At 64.5% G+C, this 23,277-nt stretch overlaps 3 protein-coding genes across 4 annotated transcripts; 2 read left to right on the top strand and 1 right to left on the bottom strand.

Annotated features, from left to right (window-relative positions):
• Positions 1 to 121: 121 nt before the first annotated feature.
• On the bottom strand, positions 122 to 6,038 carry PLPPR3 (phospholipid phosphatase related 3). Its single transcript, XM_026480846.4, has 7 exons — positions 5,848 to 6,038; positions 3,286 to 3,471; positions 3,058 to 3,199; positions 2,784 to 2,979; positions 2,633 to 2,690; positions 2,386 to 2,559; positions 122 to 1,507 (listed from the first exon to the last, which is right to left on the bottom strand). Exons 1-7 carry the CDS (start codon positions 5,920 to 5,922, stop codon positions 122 to 124), a joined length of 2,217 nt encoding a protein of 738 aa, XP_026336631.3. The 5' UTR covers positions 5,923 to 6,038.
• Positions 6,039 to 13,662: 7,624 nt separating this feature from the next.
• Positions 13,663 to 18,363, top strand: LOC113242651 (neutrophil elastase). The gene is given in 9 exon segments (XM_057311245.1): positions 13,663 to 13,679; positions 15,877 to 15,926; positions 16,335 to 16,491; positions 16,741 to 16,882; positions 17,487 to 17,690; positions 17,692 to 17,718; positions 17,817 to 17,963; positions 17,966 to 18,119; positions 18,191 to 18,363. Coding segments are annotated over 9 exon segments (1,071 nt in total).
• Positions 18,364 to 19,823: 1,460 nt separating this feature from the next.
• On the top strand, positions 19,824 to 21,868 carry CFD (complement factor D). Of its 2 annotated transcripts, XM_057311401.1 has the most exons (6): positions 19,824 to 19,895; positions 20,094 to 20,226; positions 20,710 to 20,866; positions 20,958 to 21,102; positions 21,179 to 21,436; positions 21,647 to 21,868. In XM_057311401.1, exons 2-6 carry the CDS (start codon positions 20,169 to 20,171, stop codon positions 21,806 to 21,808), a joined length of 780 nt encoding a protein of 259 aa, XP_057167384.1. In that variant the 5' UTR covers positions 19,824 to 19,895; positions 20,094 to 20,168; the 3' UTR covers positions 21,809 to 21,868. The 2 variants fall into 2 exon arrangements, with proteins under 2 accessions (XP_057167384.1, XP_026336632.1); XM_026480847.3 differs by having other exon boundaries at positions 19,825 to 20,226.
• Positions 21,869 to 23,277: the final 1,409 nt, after the last annotated feature.

The raw sequence follows: 23,277 nt of genomic DNA on the forward strand, positions 1-23,277 counted from the left end.
GACCTTTTATTGTCTGCGGTATTGACCTTTTATTGTCTGCCCGAGAAGTGTTACCCGGCCCCCCCCCCCGCCCGCCCAGTGGCCCCCAGCTGCACCCCCATGCAGCATCCCAGCCCCCCCATCAGTCCTTGAACCTCCGGGCCGCTTGCATCTTGCGGTAGTAGCTCTCGGCCTCGGCCTCGCCTGCGGCCTCGCGCTCACCCAGCACCAGGCCACCGGCTTTGCGCCTCAGCGTGGACTCGCGGCTGGCTGGTCCCAGGGCGCCGTCAGCCACGCCCAGCGGGGGCAGCCCCTCGCCTGTGGCCAGGTTGACCGTGGCCACGGCCCCGAACCGCGGCTCCTCTTGGTCCACATCGCTGATGGACGAGCCGGGGGACACACCTGGTGGCTTGGGTCCCCCGCGGAAGCCGCGAGCCAGGTCCCCCAGCTCATAGCCGCCCTCGCCCTCCACCCCCTTGGCCGCACCGCCTGCGGTCTTCCACTCCCAGGGCCCGTTACCCGCAGACAGGTGGACCACGGGGTGGTGGGGCGCGTGCGCGTCGATGGTGACGATGCTGGCTGAGTCGCGGTCCGACGGCGAGCGGTACTGCGAGGAGTCGGAGCTGGCGCTGGAGGACGAGGCGGTCTCCGCCACCTTGGGGCCAGGCCCGCCCGGCGCCTTGGACATGGCGATCACCTGCAGCAGCCGCGGTGGGTTGGCCATGCGGGGTTGTGTGGAGGCTGCGGCCGCCGCGGCCCCGCTCTTCTCTGCCATCATGAGCCACTTGGCCCTCACGGCCGCACTGCTCTTGGGAGACAGGCCCGCGGCCGCCTGCGCCCCCTCCTCGGGGATGTGCACCAGCGGCTGGGGCCCGGCGCGCGGCGGGAGAATGACGCGAGGCCCGAGCCCCGGCCGGGCCTGGACGGTGGGGTAGAGTGACGGTGGGGCCGGACCCCCTTCCTCGCCCTCCTCCTCCTCCTCCTCCTCCTCCTCTTCCTCCTCTTCCTCCTCTTCCTCGTCCTCCTCTTCTTCCTCCTCCGCCATGGGCTCTGCGGGGGCCCGCAGGTGCCCCGGGCTGGCCTCGTCTGGCAGCCCCAGGCCACGGCCCTCCAGCGACTTCTGCTTCCACTCACTGATGAGCTGCTTGGAGCGGGAGGCGTCGAGGGGCACGTGGATGGTCATGTGGCGGCGGGCGGGGTCATCCAGCGAGGGCGTGCTGACGCGGGGCAGCGTGTGGCTGAAGGTGACCATGTTCTCCTTGCCCATGGGGCTGCGCGGGGCCAGCAAGTCCACGTCCACGCTGGCCCGCTTTAGGCTGCCCAGTGAGGTCTTCTCTCTGGCTACGGGCCGGGGCACGCCTTCCAGCCGCCCCGGCGGGCCCAGCTCGTCGGTGCTCACAGACTTGTTCTGCTGGTACACGGAGTCGTGGCCCCGCTGGGTCAGTGCCCGCAGCGCATCCTTGGCAGGGGCCAGCGCCATAGGCTTCTCGGCAGTCGGGGCCTGGAAATTGCCCACTGCGTGGCAGGCCTGGGGGTGAGGCAAGGGCTGAAGACCGGGGTTCTCACCAGGCAACAGAACTGCCAATGCGGTCTGAGGGGGGATGGCTGGCCCTCCCTGCAGAATCAGAGGGCGGAGTCCCACTCTTTTCCCAGTGGGGCAAACTCTGGTTAGGCCACTCAGGCTCCGAACACTTGGCAAGTCTGAGACTCCAGCTTTCCAAGGGAGGAGACTCACCAGAGTCCCCCCAGGGCAGGGCCAGTCTAACCCCCTCAGACCTCCTCGCTGGGGGCCAGGCCTCACCCGGCTCACAAACCTTCCCCCTCTGACCATCCCCTGGGGGCCGGCCTCCACCCTCGGGCCGCCCCCCCACTTCGGACCGCCCACCAAGGGCCGCCCCCCACCTCGGACCTCCCCCCAAGGGCTGGCCTCCACCCTCAGACCTCCCCCCAAGGGCCGGACACCACCCTCAGACCGCCCCCCACCTCGGACCTCCCACCAAGGGCCGGACTCCACCCTCAGACCGCCCCCCACCTCCGACCTGCCCCTGGGGGCCGGCCTCCGCCCTCGGACCGCCCCCCACTTCGGACCTCCCCCCAAGGGCTGACCTCCACCCTCAGACCGCCCCCCACCTCGGACCTCCCCCCAAGGGCTGGGCTCCACCCTCGGGCCGCCCCCCACTTCGGACCTCCCCCCAAGGGCTGGCCTCCACCCTCAGACCGCCCCCCACCTCGGACCGCCCCCCGAGGGCCGGACTCCACCCTCGGTGCGACCCCCACTTCGGACCTCCCCCCAAGGGCCGGCCTCCACCCTCAGACCTTCCCGCAAGGGCCGGACTCCACCCTCGGACCGCCCCCACCTCGGACCTCCCCGTGGGGGCCGGCCTCCGGCCTCCCCCGCCCCCTCACCAGGTAGGCGGCGATGCCGGCCCCGATGAGGAAGCCCGCGTAGACGTCCACCGGGTGGCTGCGGTACTGGGTGATCTGGGTGAGGCCGCAGACGCCCGCCGCGATGGCGAAGGCGAACACCAGGATGGGCTTGAGCAGCTTGGTGGTGTCCGAGATGACCGAGTTGAAGTACATCTGGGGGCGGGGAGGGGCGGGTCAGAGCGGCGGCCCCCGCCGGCGGCCAGGCTCTGGGCGGGCCAGGACTCACCGACACGTAGACGGCAGCGAAGGCGGACAGCGTGGCGTGCTGCGACGGGAAGGTCTTCCTGTAGGAGGCGGCAGGTGAGTGCGGCCGGCCCTGGGCCCCCCATCGGGGCCTCCGACCCCCACCCCGCACGGCCGCGTGGGGGCCGGCTCACCGCGCAGACAGGATGGCGTGCGTGTCGTGGCCGGAGCAGATGTCCTGCGTGATGTAGGGGTTGGCCTCACACGACGTGCCCAGCAGCGTGTAGTTGGGCTTGCAGACCGTCAGGAAGAAGGGTGCGTGGTAGCCGGTGGCCAGCTGGATGACGTCTGTCACCAGCGCGGTGGCGCACAGGCCGAACACGTGGACGCCTGCGGGGCAGCGGGGTCAGGGCCTGGGACGGGAGCCCGGCACGTGCACACGAGGGGGGGTGCCGTCTAGCAACTCACCCACAAACCGCACGGTGCGCCGCAGGAAGGAGTTAAAGCTGCAGCCCCCCGCGTTGATGCTGCCCTCGGCCCCGCCTGGGCCCCCGCCGCGGCCCCACAGCCGGGACTGCAGGCAGTACAGCACGCCCTCGCCGACCATGATCTGCCCGACAGGGAGGCATTCAGCCAAGCTCCCGGCCGGGGCGCCCGCAGGCTGGCCGGCCCAGGCCCCCCGAGCCGGGCACTCACCGAGGCCGCAGGGGCAGCAAAGGCCAGGCTGAGGAGCATAAGCAGCGGGATGAGCTCCTCGTTGGTCTCCACGTAGGGCATGGAGAGCGCGCGGTCGTAGCACTGGAAGCCCACCCTGGCCGGCTGGAAGAGGTCGGTCAGCTCCAGGAAGTACAGGGACACGACGGAGGACGCCACTATGGGAAGCTGCGGGGGGCGGCAGCCATGGTCACCCCACCCGTCCGCGACCCATGCTGCAGTGCGTCCGTCTGTCCGGTCAGCCAAGGCATTGCCGCCATCCTCCACTCACCGCGGCCACAAGTGGCGACTGAGCCCGGATCTGAGTGGGACCTTCTGATGGACGCTGACTCTCCCAGGGCCCTACACCTTCCCTTCTGGGCCACGGGTGTCCAATTCGAACACCCACAGGGGCCGGGCTGGGGCTGGCACTATGGGGACCAGAGTATACAGGTGCCCCGGGGGCCTGGCTGCCTCAGGAAGCCCCCCCCTCCATCCCACGGACGAGGAAGCAGACACAGATGAAGCCCATGAGAGGCCTCCCTGTTCACTCCTGCCTTGGACCGCACTTTAAGGGGGGCCTCGGCCCTCCGTCCAGCCCTGACTGGGGGTCCCTGGAGGGGAAAATGCCAAAGCTGGGTCCGTAGGAGCCGGTGCTCTAGTCCAACGAGCACACTGAGCGCTTGCTGCATGCAGGAATGAGGCCCAAGATTGAGTGAAGGGGTTCCCAGCCATCTGCTGGACTTGAATCTTGGCTCCACCACTCCCCCGTGCCTCAGCTTCCTCAGCTGAAAACGGGAATGAGAGTCACCACTTTCCAGGGCTTCAGGGTAAAACTGGATGAATAAGTATACAGAAGGTGCCTGCACAGTGCCCAGCACACCGGGGCCTTTAGTGAATACTAGCTCCAGTTATTCCCTCCGTGACCATTAGCACAACTGGGCTGGGGCGCCCTGACCGCGTCAGGCCTGGGACAGGGTTTTCGGCAGGGTCTGGGGAACAGGGTCCTTGGAACTGCCCTTCTCTGCTGATGCCCTCATGGCTCTCCAAGCTTCCAGGCAGTGTGGTTACGGCTGCGACGCCTGCCCCCCCTGCCCTCTGCCCCCACCTCCACCCAGCCGGACCACGCTAGAGGCAGAACCAGCAACACCTGCTGGCGGGGGCCCACACTGGAGCCCACCACCCCCAGAAGGTCTCTCTGTGCCACCCACTTCTTGCATCTGGAGACCCTCCCCACAAACCAGGGAGCATATCAGGCCCACAGGAAAATGATCATCGAACGTGACGTCCTGCCCACGTACTTGTGTGTATGTGTGTGTGTGTGTGTGTGTGTAAGACTCACAGTAAAAGAAAACCGAACTACAGCCCTGCATCCATCAGACTGGCCCGCTCCAAAGCACGGTTGCACACAGTGCTGGTTCCAGGCGGTAACGGGCATGGGCGACCCGTAAAACGGTGTGGCCTCCATGGGGGGAAATTTGGAGAGACCCACCCTGGTCCCCAGGGATGTGATCTGCAGAGAAGCTCACGCTTGGCGGACCACAGGGCTTTCCTGACAGCAGTGTCTGTGGCAGCCGCGGAGCGTGCAGCTACCGTGGGTGGCAACCTGGCTGGGGTACTACACAGCCCTGCAAAGGGGTGGGTCCGCAGGAAGCTGGGAGCTGCCCTGGGAAAAAGCCAAGAGCAGACGTTTGTCTAAAAAGGTGGTGCAGGAGGGTTGCATGTCTGAAAGATTTGAGTGGGCTTGTGGAACACTTTCTGGAAGGACACAGGTGAGAGCAGGGGATGAGGACCGGAGGGAGGAAGCAGGTTTGCAGGGACCCTGAGAAGGCATCTGGAAAATATTTTCTGCTCCTGTGGAGGGACCCACTGGCCTGGGGGTGAGCCACCCGCTCTGTGACTCTGCATGGGGACAGTTTGCTCAGGACTGGGGACCCCACTCATCCACCCACGCCCTGCCTGGAGCCCTCCATGGAGTGGGGGTGTTCCTGGCAGGTGCAGTGGCGCAGACTGGCCACAGGACGTATCCAAGGATGGCTAAGCACGACCCCGAGCCACCCTCTGTGCCGAGTACGTGCCAGGTGACCGCATTAAGATTCTGTTCTTTTACACGTTCATAAAGCCCTCACTGTGTGCCAGGCCTGTTCTACCAGAGGCTTATGGGACGTGCCCCGGCCTTCTCCATGAGCAGGGGAGGGGTCTGAACTTGGACCCTGACGTCTCACAGCCCATGTGCTGGAGGAAGACCCTGCACCCCAAGCCCCTCGTGGCCGCAGCGCCCTGCTCCAGCCCCTCCAGGTGCACTACTGACCTGTACCCCAGTCTGAAGGTCCCGCTTCCCAGCACTTGCCCTGCTGTCTCCTTAGCCCAGAACACCCTTCTGTGCCTCTGGAACTCCTACTTACCCTGCACGGCCCGGCTCCTCCGATCCTGGCTCTGCCCCTACCTGCGGCTGACCGGAGCTGTGCCCATCCCTGTCCTTCAGCGGTAGAGGTCCCCGAGGGCATGTGGAACAGAGGCCTCTGCCCCGCCCCCACCAGTGCGACGCCCCCGCCCCCCCCTCACCTCCACGAAGTAGAAGCAGGGAAGAAGCGTCATGCTGTCCTTTGGGGTTTTATTCTTCTCCTTGGTCGCGATCATGGTGCCGCGGGCTCCACAGGCCGTGGTTGGCGGGGACAAAGGCGTGCTGGAGGAGGGGAGGCGCAGTCTGAGCCCTGGGGGGACCCGGTGCCCAGCGCCTGCGGCGGAGGGGCAGGCAAAGATGCGCGAGAACCGCCCAGGGAAACTGAGGCTGGGGGAGAAGGGTGTCCCCGCAGCCTCCCCGGCGCACTGCGGCCGTGCCAAACAATCCAGCTGCCGGGCACCCCCCCACACACACCCCAGATGGGGGGGTCGGGAGGGGCCCAGTAGAGGGCGGGGCCGGCCTGATTTAGGAGTCCCCGGGCTGGGGCCGCTCCCGGCGTCAGGGCGGGGGCGCCCGGGGGGAAAAGGAGGGTCCCGGCGGCCGGAAAAGGGGTGCGGCCCGGACCCTCCGCCCGCAGGCCCCTCACCTGGCGCGCTGGCGCTCGGAGGGCGGAGCCGGCGGCCGCGCCGGGCGGGGGCTGCGGCGCCGCGAGCACAAAGCGCGGCCCCTCCCCCGCGGGGGCGGAGGGGCACCGCGAACAGCAGGGAGGAGAGGGGAGGGGGCCCCGCCCGGCCCGAGACCCCGCGCCCGCGACGGCCTACGTGCGGCGCGAGGGGCGGGGGCTCTTTGTCTCGGCGCGTCGGGGGCGCCGCGCGCGTCCGTCTCCGGGCTGGTTCCCCGGGCGTGCGCTGGGCGCGCGCCAGGCTCCCGCTTCTTCCGCCTCGGGGCCTCGGGGGTCTCCGGGGTCTCGGGTCCCCGTAGGGGCGGGCTAGGGCCGGGGTCGCCGCCCCCCTCCTCTCCCGGGTTCCTCGGGTCGGCCTCGGGAGCCCCATCGACGCCGGGCGCGGGGCGGGGTCTCTGGGTCCCTGGGTCGCTGTCTGTCTCGCCCTGTCTCTGCCCTCCCCACGCCGCGTCTCTGTCCCCTCCCCGGGGCCCGCCGCTCGCCGGCGCGCGTTTCCATGGCGAGGGCCCCGAGCGCCGGCGCAGTCTGGAGACAAAAGAGGCTGGGGGGGGGCTCGCCCTGGCTCTCTACCGTGTCCCCCGCTGCCCCTCTACCCCCCGCGCCTCGTGCGCCCACCCGGGGTCTGCCCTCTGCTCCACGGGTCTCCAGGTCCCTCGCCAGACTCCCAGCGGGCCGGGGCGCACGGCAGGATGCCCCGGGATGCGGGGGCAGCGGGTACGGTCCTCGCGGTGAATACGGGGCGCGCGCCTGGCGCTTGCTGTTGGCGGGTGTTTCCTCCTTACCACACACACCCATGTGGGGTACGGACTGGCTGACCCTTCATTTTATGAATGGGGAAACTGAGGCCCAGGAGCTTAAATCACCGTCCAAGGTCGCCAGGCCCAAAACAACAAGGTTTTATTCGATTCATTTATTCACCATCTCTTGAGCACCCGCTGTATACCCGACCGTATGCGTGGCCAGTGCTGCATCAGGTTGGCTGTGCCACCTCCCGAAGACCTCGTGGTGGGCCTCGGGTTTTCCTGGCAGCCAGGGGCGGAGCCAGGGCAGCGGTTGGGAATCCTGGTGTCGAAAGGCGACCACAAACAGCCCTCGAAAGGCAGGAGGAGAAGGGGAAAATGAGGCAATCGCTCTTGGGTGCTTGCTGGGGGGCGGGAGCAGGACCACTTGTCCTGGGGGACCCTGCTGACATCGCGGGGGTCTGGGGGAGGGTGTGGGGGAATCTAAAGATCAGGGGTGGAGGTCCTTCTTCCCATCGGATCCCCAGTGATGGAGATGGGGCAAGGCCTGGCTGTGGTGGCACATTGCCTAGCTGGGGAGCCTGGTCTTGCGTGTAGGACACTAGGGAGCCATGGGAGGGTTTAGAACAGGAAAGTGGGGTTGGGCACACCTGGTGCCGCTCAAAAATGGACCTGTAGCAACTCAGTCCCCGCGGCTCTTGGGGGGTTCATGAGGCAGCAGGTGTGAGCAGGGACCTGAGGTCACCCAAGTGGGGAGGGATGGAGCTGCGGTCCCCACAGCCAGTCCCTTCTCCCCTCGTGCTCTGGCCAGCCTGGTCCATGGCAGGGGAAAGGGTGGATGGGCGGGATCAGGAGTGAAGAGGGGAAGCAGGCTCGGTGAGGACCAGGCACGAGCCCCCAGGACCCGAGCATTCCACCGTGACTCCCACTCCCCAAACTTCCCCGGAGCTGCCAGTGGGAGGGAGAACCACCCTGGAAGAGCCCCCCAACAGCCCCAGACACACACTGGTGTCCCTGAGGCATGGGAGGACCAGCACCCTTCCCAACCTCTCAGTTTCACCTTGGAAATAAAACCCAATTTAATAAATTAGCTGTTTTAAGGGACGCCTGGGTGGCTCGGTCTGTGAAGTGTCCGCCTTCCGCTCAGGTCATGATCCCGGGGTCCTGGGATCGAGCCCCGCACCAGGCTTCCTGCTCAGTGAGGAGTCTGCTTCTCCCTCTGCCTCTGCCTCTGTTCCACTACCCCCTGCTCATGCGTGCTCTTTTCCTCACGCTCAAATAAATAAAATCTTTTTTAAAAATGAGCTGTTTTAAACTGTGCAATGCAATGGTTTTTTAATATCTTCATGGAGTTGTGCAACCATCACCACAGTCTAATTCTAGAACATTCCATCACTCCAAACAAACCCCGTCGCCATCAGCCGTCACCCCCCATCCCCTCCCCACCCCCTCCCCCAGTCCCCACGAGCCCCCTTCCTGTCTGTGAATGAGCCTGTTCTGGACGTGTCACACACGTGGACTCACACCCTGCGTGGCCTTCTGTAACCAGCTCTTCGCAGAGCGTCCTACAGTTTTTATCTGTGGGAACCTGGGTGGGTCCTCACCTGCCCTCAGTCTGTGCATCTGTGAAGTGGGTAGGAGCAGCCGTGGTGCCCAGAAGGCCCCAGCCCGGGGCGCCTGGGTGGCTCAGTCATTAAGCGTCTGCCTTCGGCTCGGCGTGATCCCAGCGTTCTGGGATCGAGCCCCACGTCAGGCTTCGCTGGCAGCCTGCTTCTTCCTCTCCCACTCCCCCTGCTCGTGTTCCCTCTCTCGCTGGCTGTCTCTATCTCTGTCGAATAAATAAATAAAATCTTAAAAAAAAAAAAAAAAAAAAAGGCGGCCCCAGCCCTCTGCTACCCCGACTCAGAGAGGGAAAGCAGCTGGGCTCCAGCCACACAGCCAGAGCTGCCCGACCGGTCCTGGACCTGTGGGGAGGGGAGCCCGGGCTCTTCTCAGGGATGGGGCTGAGACTGAGGCGTTGCCCCATCCCCAGTGACAACGGGATGTCGGAGCCTTGCTGGCCTCCATTCCGGCTCAGAGGACTCACTTCTGGAGGTGGGTGTGGAAGGTCGGGGGTCCCCCCCGCCCCCCAGCATTGCTGCTGCTGAACACGGGTCTCCACCAGGAGCAGCCGCAGAGGCCCCCGGCAGATCCGGAAGGACCTGCTCCTGCAGGAGGGGACAGTGGTGACGGGGGGGGGGGGGGGGATACTACAGGAGAGAGGAGTCCGTGGGGGGGCCCAGCTAGCCAGCCTCTGCTGCTGGACCCCTGCTTCCAGATGTTCGCAGTATGACAGAGTCCCGGTGAACTCGTTGGTACTTCTGCGGGGCAGGCACACCAGCGGGGCCAACCGGCGTCCGCCGGCACAAGTTTAAAGACTGCCCACGTCCCCACATCTTGACCATGCCGGCTGCTAGGATTGTGACATTTTTGCCGTTGCTGGGGCGGGGACGGTGCCTTCCTGTGCGGTCTGCATCTCCGGGCAGGCCCTAACCTTCCGTGCCGGCCCACCCTCGCAGCCGCCCCCGTGGGGACCAGTGACAGCGTTCCAAACGGCCGAAGGGTGAACTTGCTCCCAGCCCGCCCGCTCCTTGCTCTCTGACCCAAGCCCTTGGTCTCCGCGGAACGAACGCGCTTGAGATCCGCAGACGGCTGGCCTTGAGGAGTGAAGGCCGGGCTTTCCCAGGAGATAAGGCTGCCCGCATTTGGAAACTGCTGCTGGGATCCAGCGAGTCCGGTCAGGGTCATGCCGACCAGCACACCACAGCCACCCGGGCTCTGCTCCTCCCGCACGCAGCCCCCCTCCCTCGAGGCAAGTGGCCTTTGGGGCCTCCACCCACCTCTTCCCAGGTCACCTGCTTCCTGAATAAAGCCGCTTTCCCTTTCCCACCATCACCTGGCTCCCGAGTATTGACTTTCTAGCCACGAGCAGCCGAACCCGAGTTCGGAACCGGTTCTCTGTCCAGGAACAGACTGATGATTCACCTTCTGGGGCGGAGGAACCCCGTGGCCAGGATCCCGTGGCAGGTTACTCCCCAAGCTGGGATTTGAACCCAAATCACTGTACAGACTGAAATTCACGTCACCGCGGCTCTGGCCCCAGCTGGGCCCCATGAGGCCCTGGCCCCCAGTTCTGCCTTCTCCTGACTTCATTTCCCCGTCCACCAGCCCGTGATGCCAGCCTCCGCAGGAGCGAGGCGCTGGTACCACGGCTCCACAGACCGCCCGTGGGGCTGGCACTGGCTGCCAGGTGGCAGGTGGGGGACGTCCGTCACGCCTCCTAGGGGCCTCCACGCACCGTGACCCCTTCAGACCAGGGCGGCCCCGACAGTGTGTGGGCGGACGTCCTCACCCACCGGGGTGGCACCTGCCAGGACCAGGCCGTGCCCGGATCTGGCGGGCCTCCTCTCACCGGAGGAAAGCTAGTCCAGGAGGAGGCCCCCGGGTTGAGCGTGGCATTGGAATTCGATGTCTCCAACATTTGAGCGTTTCAACGGTGTGAGAAACGGTATTCATTAAACGCCACATGTCAAGCGCCGTGGAGCTCTGAGACCCCGTGGGTGGGGCAGTCAGACATGGATCAAGGTAGGGCCCTGCACCTTCAGCCAGGGCTCGTGGGTTTGTGTCCCACCTGGGGCACCAAACAAACCGACAAAAGAGGTTTATACAGGACGTCTGATTGCCTTGGGGGGTGGCGCCTGACCCAGCCGAGAGGCATCAGGAAAGTCCCGGAGGCATCCGGGACCCAAACTTCAAGTAGGAGTTAATCAGGAAACAGTGGGGTAAGCATGCAGAGACGAGGGCCTGCGTGTGCAAAGGGCCCGGGGTTGGAACAAGATTTGTGGGTTGAGGAGAAAGGCTCAAGTTGTCCAAGGTCAGTGGTTCTGGGGTAGGAGTGGGGTAGGGGAGCTGGGCCTGGGGTGTCCTGACTGTCCGGCTACCTGCCCAGGGAGATCGGGGCACCCTCCTTGGCTGTAGTGGCCGGGCTCCTGGCACGGCCTCCTTCTCCCCGGGACCTTGTGGCAGGAGTTGCCACTGCTTCACGGGAGCAGTGCTCTTCCAGATACTGGAATCTATTCTCGACTCCGCATGGGGCAGACAAGCCTGGGGGAGGGGGGAGTGCTGTGACCCCCCCCACGCCGGGAGCCCAGCCCAGACCATCACTCCTCCTACCTCCCACACCGTGGTGCCTGCAGCCTTGGCCCTCCATATGCCCACCACACCCTGGGCCTCCCTGCCCTTGGCCCCGAGGCTGCACCCTAATAAAGAAAAGGTTCCCATTCTGTCCTCGGGACTCTGACTTTGGCTTTCCTGGGCAGGCGGGGCGCGAGTGCTAGGGGCCTCCAGCCCAAGGGGCCATGTTCCCCAAATGCACTCGCAAGCCCAGAGAGGCAGTGCCGCTCTTCTCCCCCTGCAGAGGCTCAGAGAGGCTGCGTGACTCACCTGAGGTCACACAGCCAGTGTGAGCTCCGATCCCAAATCTGTGGCATTGCCCTTGACCACCTCTCGTTTTGGCAGACGATATACCGTCGCTCAGGCCCTACGTGGGCCTTGGTCGTGTGGCCGGAGGGACTCCAGAGAGGCCTGGGTGCCTTGGAGCAGAAGGGACTCTAGGGACGCCCCAGGGGACAGAGGTGGGCGGGCAGCCCAAGTCGGAATCCTGTCTGCACCCCACTGAGCAGCGGCAGGTCCGGGGGGGAAGGGGGGCTTCAGTGGGGTGACGTGTGGAACGGCCTCGGGCCCCACAAGGCACAGCGGGCTCTCTGAATGCGCACAGCAGCTGTCATGGGTCTGGGGGCTTTCCCTCCTTTGGGGAGGTGAGGGTGATCGATGATGTTCCGGAGCCACACCCAGAATCCAGGGGGCCACAGATACAGTGAAAGGCCAGTACACACCTGCTCTCCTCTGGCCTTATCTCCCTCCTCGTCCACATGTCCTAAAGAAAATTCCAGACTCAAAACATTTTACCCCTAAATGGCATAAGGCCACCCCAGCCCCCTTTCTCTGATACAGCCACATCCTGGCCACCTTAACCCAGCCCGGGGGACCGACCGACCTGTCCCCACCCTCTCTGGAGGGCTCAGCGGCCCCTGGGTGTGCAGCCGCATCCTTTAGACTGCAGACCCCATTGTGGTCCCGGATGGTACCGCCCCCCAGGGCTCGACCTCCCCCTATGCACTGGGGGAGTGCAGTGCAGGGGCGAGGGCGGCCCCTGAGCCACCCCTCCCACAGATGCCCCAAGCACAGAGGCCACCCACAGCTCTGAGGTGGGAGCTGTACAGAGAATGGACAGAAAGCTGCTTTTTCCCTGCCCTACCTGCCCACGGCCCCTTGCCACCCCCACCCCTGCAGGGCTCTCGGGAGCCCCGCACCCAGGCCCATGGCGAGGTCAGTAAAAGTTGAAACTGCTCCCCAGGTTCCTGTCTGTCCTTCCCAGGTGGGGAGAGCGGCCGAGGGTCCCCAGCACCCAAGTCCCTGAGCCTCAAACTCAGGATGGGGGGTTGGGGCAGAGGCCTGGAGATTGGGGGAGGGCCCAGGTCACCGTTGGGTCTCACTTTCTGGACACACACAGACGTGGGTTTTAATCCAGCCCTGCCAGGGTGGCCCTGGTTAAGTTGCTACCCATCTCTGTGCCTCAGTTTCCTTGTCTAGAAAATGGAGTCACCCCCCGAGGGGCGCCTGGGTGGCACAGCGGTTAAGCGTCTGCCTTCGGCTCAGGGCGTGATCCCGGCGATCTGGGATCGAGTCCCACATCAGGCTCCTCTGCTATGAGCCTGCTTCTTCCTCTCCCACTCCCCCTGCTTGTGTTCCCTCTCTCGCTGGCTGTCTCTATCTCTGTCGAATAAATAAATAAAATCTTTAAAAAAAAAAAAAAAGAAAAGAAAATGGAGTCACCCCAGGCATTTCCCAGAACTGTCCAAGGAACCTCACCCTGGCCCTCAGGGACCAGCTCTGTGTCTCCCAGCTCCCAGCACAGGGATCATTAGGGAGGCTTCCTGGAGGAGGTGGCCGTGCCCGAGCTGACTGCCAGTGCATGGATAGGAATATAAGGAATATAAGGAGAGGGCTGCCAGAGAGGGGCACAGCAAGTGCAAAGGCTCTGAATCGGGACGAGAGCCTGAGGGAGCAAGGCGGTGCGGTGCGGTTGGAATGCAGCAGGGCAAGGCGGAGGTGGTGGGGCCATGGAAATGAACCGGGGGGGGGGGGGGTGGCTAGAGGAGAGGTCATAGGCTGGGAAGAGGTAAGGGTCATTGGCCAGCTGTGGAGGGGGCTAGAGGTCATGGCGATGAGGCCATCGAGGCTCACAGGGAGGGGACGCCCAGAATAGGAAGGCCGCTCTTTCCTTCTTGGTTGACTCTGCTGCCACCTGGTGGCAGCATGCACATTCGCGGAAGCGGGAGAACCCCAAGCCGGCCTTCCTTGCGGAGGAGCTGACCACGCAGGGGAGGAGCGCCAAGTTGGCAGCAGCGTGCCAGGAGCTAACGTCGTGGCCAAATCCAGGGAAACGTATGCTGATGAGTGTCAGGAGGATGTCAGGAATTTCCCCAATTTCCCAGGAGCCCAAGGCAGGGAAGTGGTTTCTATAAAAAGCCCAGAGGGACCTTTAGTGCCCAGAGAGGGGGGTAAATGAGGCTTGCTGGAGGGAATGACGCCCACTGATGGCAACAGAGAGACCCGAAAGCCAGCCCCCCACCCCGATGTTTCCTGTGGGCTCACTCCTGTGACGCTGGCTCAGGAGAGCTCTGCACGCCGCAAAGATCAGACCCCAGAAGGGGAGGAGCGGGGTGCTGGGCTGATTTGCTGGCCGTGGGCTGGGCTTCTGAAGATTCAGGGAACCACAAAACCACAGGGTGGGGGCCTCAGGGAGTGAGGGTCCCCGGGAGGCCAGGGGTCTGTGCCCGGTGGGGCCACTCCCCACAGCTCAGGGCTCCCCGGCTCCCGTGGTTGGGAAAGGCACTCAAATTATTTTCTTACCGCCGCATAACTTGGACCAAGGAAAGTGCACGCGGCCCAAGGGCCCTGCGCCTGTTTGCCTGCGCCTGCCCTCCAGTCGCCACCACTCTGGTCTGGAATTAGGGCCTCCCCAGCCTGCACCCCGCAAGGCGCTCACCATCCTGCCTCCTGAGGTTAGGGTTAACAACCCTCAAGGACAGCACTTTTATCCAAGGACTTTATAACCCTTGGTTCATTTAACCCTTGCGACAACCCTGAGACAGAGCCTACTGTTCAAGCTGTCCTTCCATAGACAAGGACAGAGGCACAGAGTAGAGTCAGCGGCCCGGACGGGTGCAGTAGGCAAGCGGCCACACTAGGATACGAACCCAAAGTCAACGCACTTAACCGCCACGACACGGATGAACATAGCATACAGGCGGTGCTCAATAGATGCAGCTTTGGTTGAATCTGCCATCCCAGCCGGAGCCACTTCCTCCAAAGACAGGGCTGCCTCCGCTCTCCCCCATCCCCAGACTGGAGAGGGGTGCTTACTAAGTGCCCCATGGTCACTTTAACGAAGCAGGGCGGGGGGACCCTGCCAGGAGGGGAGGGGGCAGGACCGGTTGGCGTGCATCAGACCAAGGGAGGGATAAAGGGCAGACATGGAGCACCTGCTGTGTGCCAGGCTCTGGGACAGCAGGGCCGGCATCGTCACCCCCCGAGAGTCTGGGATTCGCTGGCCACAGGGGACAAAGGGGACCCCAGACGTAGCCCCTGCTCACCCTGCAGATGGATCCGTTGGCTCCCTTCCCTGAATCTGCCCGAGCCAGCAGAACGTTGCTTCTTGCGACAGCGGCCGGGCGGCTGTTGTAGCTGGAGCATCCTGGGGGACACGGGAAGTAGAGCAGGGGCCACGGGGCTGGGGGCTGGGCCTTGGGGACCCCAGCTCTGTTGTGCAGCTGAGTTCCCCTGCTGCTCCAGGCGGGAGCACCCCTACTAACCACGGGCCCAGGCCGGAGTCCAGGAGTGCTGACCAGCCACGCTCGGGCGGGAAGGGGGTTCGGCAAAGCGCAGGGAGGTGGGGATTGGGGGCTGCGTCCCAGAACTGCTGCCGGCAGCCAGACGGCTACCGGGCCCAGCTGAGAGTGAGTTCGCGCCTGAGCTAGCGCCAGAGAGGCTGGAGGGCCAGGCCCTGATGGGGAGGCTGCAGACCGCCCTCCTGCGTGAACCGTGGGGGGCCTGGGCCGACCCCAGATCTCCCGGGGTCACTGGACAGGAACTCATGGGGGAGGCCCTCACTCTGCCTTACCTCAGACGGGGACCCAGCAGCCCTGCCGCCCTGTGGAATGTCAGGACAGTGCACTGGGCCCTGGGTAAACTGAGGCACGTGGGGGCCCCAGCCAAGGTCCTTCAGACCTCGGGTGCCAGATGTGGTAAAAACACAGGGTGCCTGGTTAGACGTGAACGTCAGCTAAACAGGGACTAGCTTTGCAGAGAAGCGCGTCCTGGGCAGTATGTGGGCGCTACTTATGCCGACAACTTGTTTATCTGAACTTCCCATTTAATCCGGCAGCCCGAGACCTTGCTGGAGCCCACCCGGGCCCCTCACGCACCTCCTCCCACCCTCCTCTTCCCATCACTCAGCCCCCAGGGTGGGGGAGAGGAAGTGGGGACACCTGGCCCCACCGTGGGGCAACGGCAACGGCCTCCGGGCGTGGGGCTATAAGAGGGGCTGGTGGGTGCAGGGGGCAGAGACGCCAGAGCCCCGGCCCGGCCATGACCCCAAGCTGCAGCTCCTCCAGCCCTGCCCTCGTCCCCGTGCTGCTGGCCATGCTGCTGGGTGGTGAGTGGGGCCATGTGTCTGTGCGTCTGGGCGTCTGTCTGTCTCTCCACCTGCCCTGGACCCTCAGGGCCCCTCACCCTTGTGGGAAGGTGGCAGCTGGGACGAGGGGGCCTGTTCGCAGAGGTGGACACAGGCTCCGAACGGTGAGGCCGCCAAGGGAGCCCAAAGCCAGGTTTGAACCAGATGTCTCCCTCTGGGGACTCCGAAGCCGTTAGGTCTCCGTCTAGCGGTGCCCTGTCAGGGTGCGGGGTGGTGGCAGGCCCCCTCTGCCCTCTGGGCCTCAGGTCTCTCACCTGGGCCACAAGCCCGTGAGGAGACCTGGTCCTCGTGTTAGGTCCAGGGGGCACTGGCACCCAGCTGGGGCTCCTCCCTGGCGCTCACCGCCCCACCCCCACCCCGTGTCCTCAGGCCCGGCGCTGGCCTCGGAGATCGTGGGCGGCCGGCCAGCCCAGCCCCACGCGTGGCCCTTCATGGTCTCCCTACAGCGGCGTGGAGGTCACTTCTGCGGTGCCACCCTCATCGCCCCCAACTTCGTCATGTCGGCTGCCCACTGCGTGGACGGCTTGTGAGTCACCCTGGCTCATGCCTGCCTCCCTTGGCGCCCCATTTCCACGTCTGTGTAACGGGGTGAGAGTGAGACCGGGAGCCTGAGATCCTCCCAGGGGCCCGCCCTGCGCCCGCCCCGCGCCCATGGTAGCGTGCCTTCCCCCCCAGCCCCCCCCCACTCCGGGCGCAGGTGGGGCACGGCTGAGCTCTGGGGGCTTCTCACCACCAGGGCCGCCTCCACTCACCGCCTGTCTCTCCCTTGCTGCAGGAACTTCCGGTCGGTGGTGGCAGTGCTGGGGGCGCATGACCTGGGGCAGCGTGAGCCCACAAGGCAAACATTCGCCATCCAGCGGGTCTTTGAAACCGGCTTCAACCCCCAGAGACTGCTGAATGACATCGTGATTCTCCAGGTGTGACGCCGGGCAGGGCAGGGAGGGGATGCCCAAGAGGGGACCAGCAGGTGCAGAGGCCCAGGGGCAGGACGCCTGGGGAGGGGGCCAGGGACTGGGGAACATGTGGGGCCCCCGCTCTAACTGGGTTCAACACCTCACTGTGCCTCAGTGCTGCCTCTGTGACACGGAAATAAGCCCCACCTGGCTGGGCTGTTGAGAAATTAAATGAGGTGCTACGGGCACTCTGAGCAGTTGTCGCTCAGCAAACCGTTGTTATTTGTGTGGCCGAGCACAGGGACAGTTCCTGTCTTTGAGAAATGGGGCAAAACTCCCCACATGCAGCTGGCGGGAGACTTAGGGATGGGACCCTCCCTTTCCCACTGCTCGCAGAGTCGCGATTGTCCTCTGGGAATGTTCTAGGACAAGGGTTTGTGGTCATTGCTGTGGCCCACGGTGTGCTTCATTGATACCCACTGTTTACTGCATTCGGGCTGTCCAGAGATGCTCTGAGCCACTGTGGTTGCTTCCACTGTGGTGATGTGGAAGCTGAGGCTCGGGGAGGGGAGGGTCATGGCCACCACCCCCTGTGGCGCCCTGATGCTCTGTCCCTAACCCACCACAGCTCAACGGGTCGGCCACCATCAACAGCAACGTGCAGGTGGCCAGGCTGCCTGCCCAGAATCAAGGTGTGGGCAGTGGGGTACGCTGCCTGGCCATGGGCTGGGGCCAGCTGGGCACCACCCGGCCACCGCCCAGGATCCTGCAGGAGCTCAACGTGACCGTGGTGACCACCCTGTGCCGCCGTGCCAACGTGTGCACACTGGTGCCCCCGCCGGCAGGCCGGCATTTGCTTCGTACGTACCGCCAGCGCCCTGAGTCCCCACCCCGCCCCCGCCCGCGCTGCAGCCCGAGCCCTGGAAGCCCAGGCTCCCACCCCTGTCTGCCTCCACAGGGGGACTCCGGCGGGCCCCTGGTCTGCAACGGGCTGGTCCAGGGCATTGACTCCTTCATCCGCGGAGGCTGCGGCTCCGGGTTCTACCCAGACGCCTTTGCTCCCGTTGCACAGTTCGCGGACTGGATCAACTCCATCATCCAACGCGGGGACCACCGCCCCTCCCCCCACCCGCGGGACCCGGCCAGCAGGACCCTCTAGGAAGGGCTGCCCAGCCGCTGGGCCCTGCCCACACCGCCTCCTTTGCATCTCGCACAATAAAAACCCTCTCTGTTTCCTACGAATGTGTCCCGGGGTTTGGCGGTTGTGCTGCTGGGTGTTCAAAGCAGTCAGCGAAGTGTCTGGGGTATCTCATGGGTCTGTTGCCACCAAAGAGCAGCGGATTCAGGGCACTGGGGGAAGAAGCCCCTTCCCCACCCTCCACGAAAGGACGCCGGTCGCCAGTTCTGGTTCCCAGGCGCGGCGGACGGAACGAGGGCTGCAGGTGGGGAGGGCACACAGCCGCAGCGGCCGCACTGAGGGCCCCACGGCACAGGACCTGCACTGAGTTTTTGCCCGCGTCCACCCAGCTGGCCCTCTCTCCGGCCCTTGAGGCGGGTCCTATCGGCGCCCCACTTCACGGATGAAGACAGGTGTGAAGCCATGCTCGGGAGCCTAGCTTTGAGCCCAGCTCTGTGACTTTGGGCAACTTGCTCTCTTTCCCTGAGCCTCAGTTTCCCTGCAGGAAGGAGGGAGTTGAGGGGTGCGGGCCCCAGAGTGACCTTGGCCTCGCGAACTGCCCCCCCCACTCCTGCTGGGGGTCACCAGCCTGCAACATGACACTATGCTATACCCTAGTGGTCTTTCCTCGCCAACACAGTATCTGGGGGTATTCAAGGTTATTTATTGAGCCGTCCTGTCTTGCTGAGTCATTCCCAAATTTTGTGGCAATTCCCAGCTCTTACATAATCTGGACTCCATACCCTAACGGCCTTTTGTTTGGAGTTTCTGATTTCAATAAGGAAACATGTTAGGATCTAACAAATCACACTGGTTATTATTATTTTTTCTATTCTTCTCTGTGTATGAAATAGTCCACAGTAAAGAGGGAAGAAGGAAAAATATTGTGCAGTGTGCTCACTGGGGTCCACCCTACCCTTGTGGTCCCTAGCACTGCTGCCACCGTGGGTTCATGAGACATTGATCCTGAGGGGTTCATCCCCCCTTATAAAGGGCCATGTAACCCACCTTGTGCTCATCGGAACCTCCCATCCCTTGCTCACAGTGATTGGTTTGGGAGGGGACATGGGATTGAAGCTCAGCTATTCAGACACAGTCTTGAGAAGCTGGCTGGAATGAAGGGGAATTTGGGGGAGGGGCCCACTGAGCTACTGGGCTGAGTCCGGGGCTCCTGGGCCCACAACAGGGGAGCCTGGTGTGAAGAAAAGCCACCAAGGAGGAAAGGAGAAACCAGAGACAGAGAAACCTGATATTGTTCAAGCACCTGGATCAAGCCACACCTGAAGGTAGACCCTGAATTTTCCATTTAAATTTCCTTGTGGAAATTTGCCAGTTCAAGTAGATTTTTCTTTTTCTTTTTAAAAAATATTTTATGTATTTATTTGAGAGAGACAGAAAGAGAGAGTATGAGGAGGAGGGAGGGGCAGAGGGAGAGGGAGAAGCTGGCTCCCTGCTGAGCATGGAGCCTGATGAGGGGCTCCATTCCAGCAACCTGAGATCATGAGCTGAGCCCAAGGCAGACACTTAACCAACTGAGCCACCCAGGCGCCCCTCAACTTGGTTTTTCCATCACTTGTATCCAGCAGTCTTCCCAGCTGCCCCTACACACCACCTCTCTAATGTTCTCCTTGTTGGGGTATCAGGCCCCAGAGCCACCAGGGACAAGGACATCAAGTGACCTTCTTCCCACCCCCACCCAACCTCTTCTCCTGGTTGGGGGAGGACGAGAAAGAAGGGAGGGGCAGAAAAACGAGGAAGTTGGTTGTTTACAAGCTGAGGCCTCCAGCTGCTGTTGCAACACTTTGGGGCTGGAAGGGCGCCCCAGGGAACCTGGGCTGGGGCGGGGGGAGAAGCTGAAGGGTAAGTCCGTCCTGTTCTGCTCTCTGCCCTTCCCGAGGGTCTACTGCCCACACAGGGCCAGCCCTGGGCCAGGCACCTCCAGCCGCCTGCGTACTCTCGGTGCGGAGCCCTGAGGGAGAGGAGCCCCACTGCTGAGGAGGGTGGACACAGGGAAGGCAGGCTCCACTTTCCCCGGCTGGACCGCTGCCCACCCAACAGATAGGGCCGGCGGGAGCACCGCCCCCAGCCACGCTCAGACAAGCGCCCCCCAGGCTCCAGCCACACCGCAGCAACATGGCAGGCCGTTTGGCGCACCTCGTGACCCTGGCCCTCCTAGGAGCAGCCCTATGTGGTGAGTGGACCCGGGACGGGGGGACAGCGGGAGCCCCCAGCCTGGAGGGCAGTCAGCCAGCAGCCCCCCCCACAGGCTCCACTAGGTAGGCAGGAAGGGGGACAGGGTCCACGTGAATGGAAGGCTCTGAAAGTCAAGTTTTCAGAACTTTGAATGTGAGACCCGAGCTTTCCCCACAGTGAGGACCCGCAGCTGTCTGGGGCAGGACTGGCGGCCAGCAAAGCCAATGCTGGCAGGACCTCAGCCCCACTTTGCTCAGGTCTGCCTGTTAGGCGCAGTGTATAGGCCCGAGATTTGCCCCAGACCCCACCACTCTCTATCATTCTGTCCGCTGGCTGTGCTCCCTGGCCCCAGCACGGTTTGCAGCTCTGGCGTGTAGAATGCCAGGCTGAGCGGGCTGCAGTGACCAGGGTGGTGGTGGGAGGTGTGCGGGCTCAGCTCGGGTCAGCCCTGAAGCGCTCTGGCCCACCTGCCCACCTCCAGCGGCGCAGCCTCGTGGGCGGATCCTGGGCGGCCGCGAGGCCGTGTCCCACGCGCGGCCCTACATGGCGTCGGTGCAGGTGAACGGCCAGCACGTGTGCGGCGGCTTCCTGGTGTCCGAGCAGTGGGTGCTGAGCGCAGCGCACTGCCTGGAGGACGCGTGAGTGGCCTGGGAGCGAGGCGCGGCAAAGAGCGCGGGAGGAGGTTTGGGTGGGGTGGGGACGTGGCTCTGATGTGCACCCCACTCTCAGGGCCGGCGGGAAGGTGCAGGTGCTCCTGGGCGCACACTCCCTGTCGCAGCCGGAGCCCTCCAAGCGCCTGTACGAAGTGATCCGCGCAGTGCCCCACCCAGACAGTCGGCCCGACACCATCGAACACGACCTCCTCCTGCTGAAGGTTAGCCCATTCCAGCCCGCAGTCCCTCCCGCTGAACGGCCCCCGCCCTGACGCTTGTTTCCGCCCCCTCCGGTAGCTGTCAGATAAGGCGGAGCTGGGCCCCGCCGTGCAGCTCCTGCCCTGGCAGCGCGAGGACCGCGACGTGGCGGCCGGCACGCTCTGCGACGTGGCCGGCTGGGGTGTGGTTACCCACGCGGGCCGCCGGCCGGACCGCCTGCAGTACCTGTCCCTGCCGGTGCTTGGCCGCGCCACCTGCAACCTGCGCACGTACCACGACGGCACCATCACCGAGCGCATGATGTGTGCGGAGAGCCACCGCCGAGACACCTGCAAGGTGCGCGGGCGGGGCGGGGCCATCGAGGGGGCGGGGCTTGAGGGGCGGGCGTGGCCAGACGCAGGTGCCGGGGCTTGGCTAGGGTGGCCCACCCACCCGGGGGCGGGGCTGGACCCAGGTCCGGACAAGTGGGGAGGAGGGGCGGGGGCTGCGGCCGGAGAGAGCCGGGCGCCGGGCAGGGGGCGCAGCGCTCACGGCCCGTCCCCACAGGGCGACTCCGGGGGCCCGCTGGTGTGCGGCGGCGTGGCCGAAGCCGTGGTCACTTCGGGCTCGCGCGTGTGCGGCAACCGCAAGAAGCCTGGGATCTACACGCGCGTGGCGAGCTACGCGGCCTGGATCGACGGCGTGCTGGCCGAGGGCGCGGCCGCCTGAGGAGGCCCCGGGGGGCGGCGGCGGCCACGGGGATCGAGCAATAAATCCTGTCTTGCTAGCGCCCCGCCTGCCCTGAGCACGCGCCGCCGGCCGCGGGGGACGGGGACTCCACGCTTCGGCCGCACGGGGGCGCCCCAACCCTTCCGCCTGGGCTCGGGGAGGGGCTCCCGGCCTCGCTGACCCTCCTTTGTCCGGTCTTCCCAGGCGGGGTGGGAGGGCCCCCTGTGTTCCAGGCCCTGCCCGGGCCGAGCTTCGGGAACACGGACGCTCTGAAGTCAGGCGTGTTCTTAGGACCCATGTCGCGCGTGGGGAAACCGGCTCAGAGGCCTCGTGACTGTCCTGAGGTCCGAGGACGGTCTTCTCCAGGTGCTTGGAGGTTCAGAGTTAGGCTGACGGACCACACCGACTGCGCGTCCTGGGTCTCAGTTTACCCTTCTGGGCAACGACCAGGAGGTTGGAGGGCAGAACCCAGGCCCTGAGGCCCTGTGCTTTCTCCCACCTGCTAGGCCCAGGGTGTCAAGCTTGGTCCACAAAAGGGGTTCGTGACTTCCCTTTCGTTGAAAAGGAGACTGAGGGTCTGATAGGTGAACTCATGGGCCCCACTGGGGAATTAGGGTCAGAACCTGGGCCAAGTTTTACTTTTCTGTGACAGAGTGTTCACCTTGGAGTCATACACTCATTTGTACGTAAGCACTTACTGAGCTCCTACGGTGTGCTCGATCCTGGGCTGGGCACTGTGGACACACAGCTGCTCACGGTAACAGTCCCATCTTCCTCACCATGTGGCGGCACCGGCTCCAGGGTGAGGAGCTGCGAGCAAGGCCATTCCCACCCACACAGACGTCACACACACCGTTTCTGCATAGGGTTGGACACAGGTGTGCGTGAGCCCCGCCAGACCTAAGAGGAGGTCTTGACGGGAGTCGCGTTCATGTCGTAAAACCATAACTTAACCTTAAACCCGTGATGTGAATGCGGGAGAACAGGCCCGTCATTCTAAAACAGGTAACCAGCTTAAAAAGTAGGACTTGAGGAAGACACATGGCTGAAGAGGACAGGGCCCAGTGAGGGTGTGCAGGGCCACGCGGAAGCGTGCAGGAGCCCGGAACCTCGACCACGCAGACGGCGCAGCAGCAGGGGCTGGGCACCGACCAGCGGAAGGCCCCGTGGAGCTCGTCTCCAGGGAGGAGAGGCCTCTTCCCTGCTCCCCAAAACCGCCCCAGCTCTGCCCTACACCTGAGGCAGGCCAACAACTCGCACGTCTTCCTCCCCTGGCTCACGGATGGCTCTGTCCACAGCAGTGCCCACTCACCCAGATACGCTCAACTGGGGGAGGCTGCCCTCGGGCTCCCGTGTCACTACAGGGGCACCAGGCAGTGGTGACCAGCAGGGTGGGAGGCAAGGCAGGCGGCAGGAGCCCGCCAACTCAGTCAAGGGCCAGCCCCCCACCTCCGCACCTGTCCCCAGCG

This window comes from Ursus arctos, unplaced genomic scaffold, assembly GCF_023065955.2.
Source record: "Ursus arctos isolate Adak ecotype North America unplaced genomic scaffold, UrsArc2.0 scaffold_14, whole genome shotgun sequence".
NCBI classification, from domain to species: Eukaryota; Metazoa; Chordata; class Mammalia; order Carnivora; family Ursidae; genus Ursus; species Ursus arctos.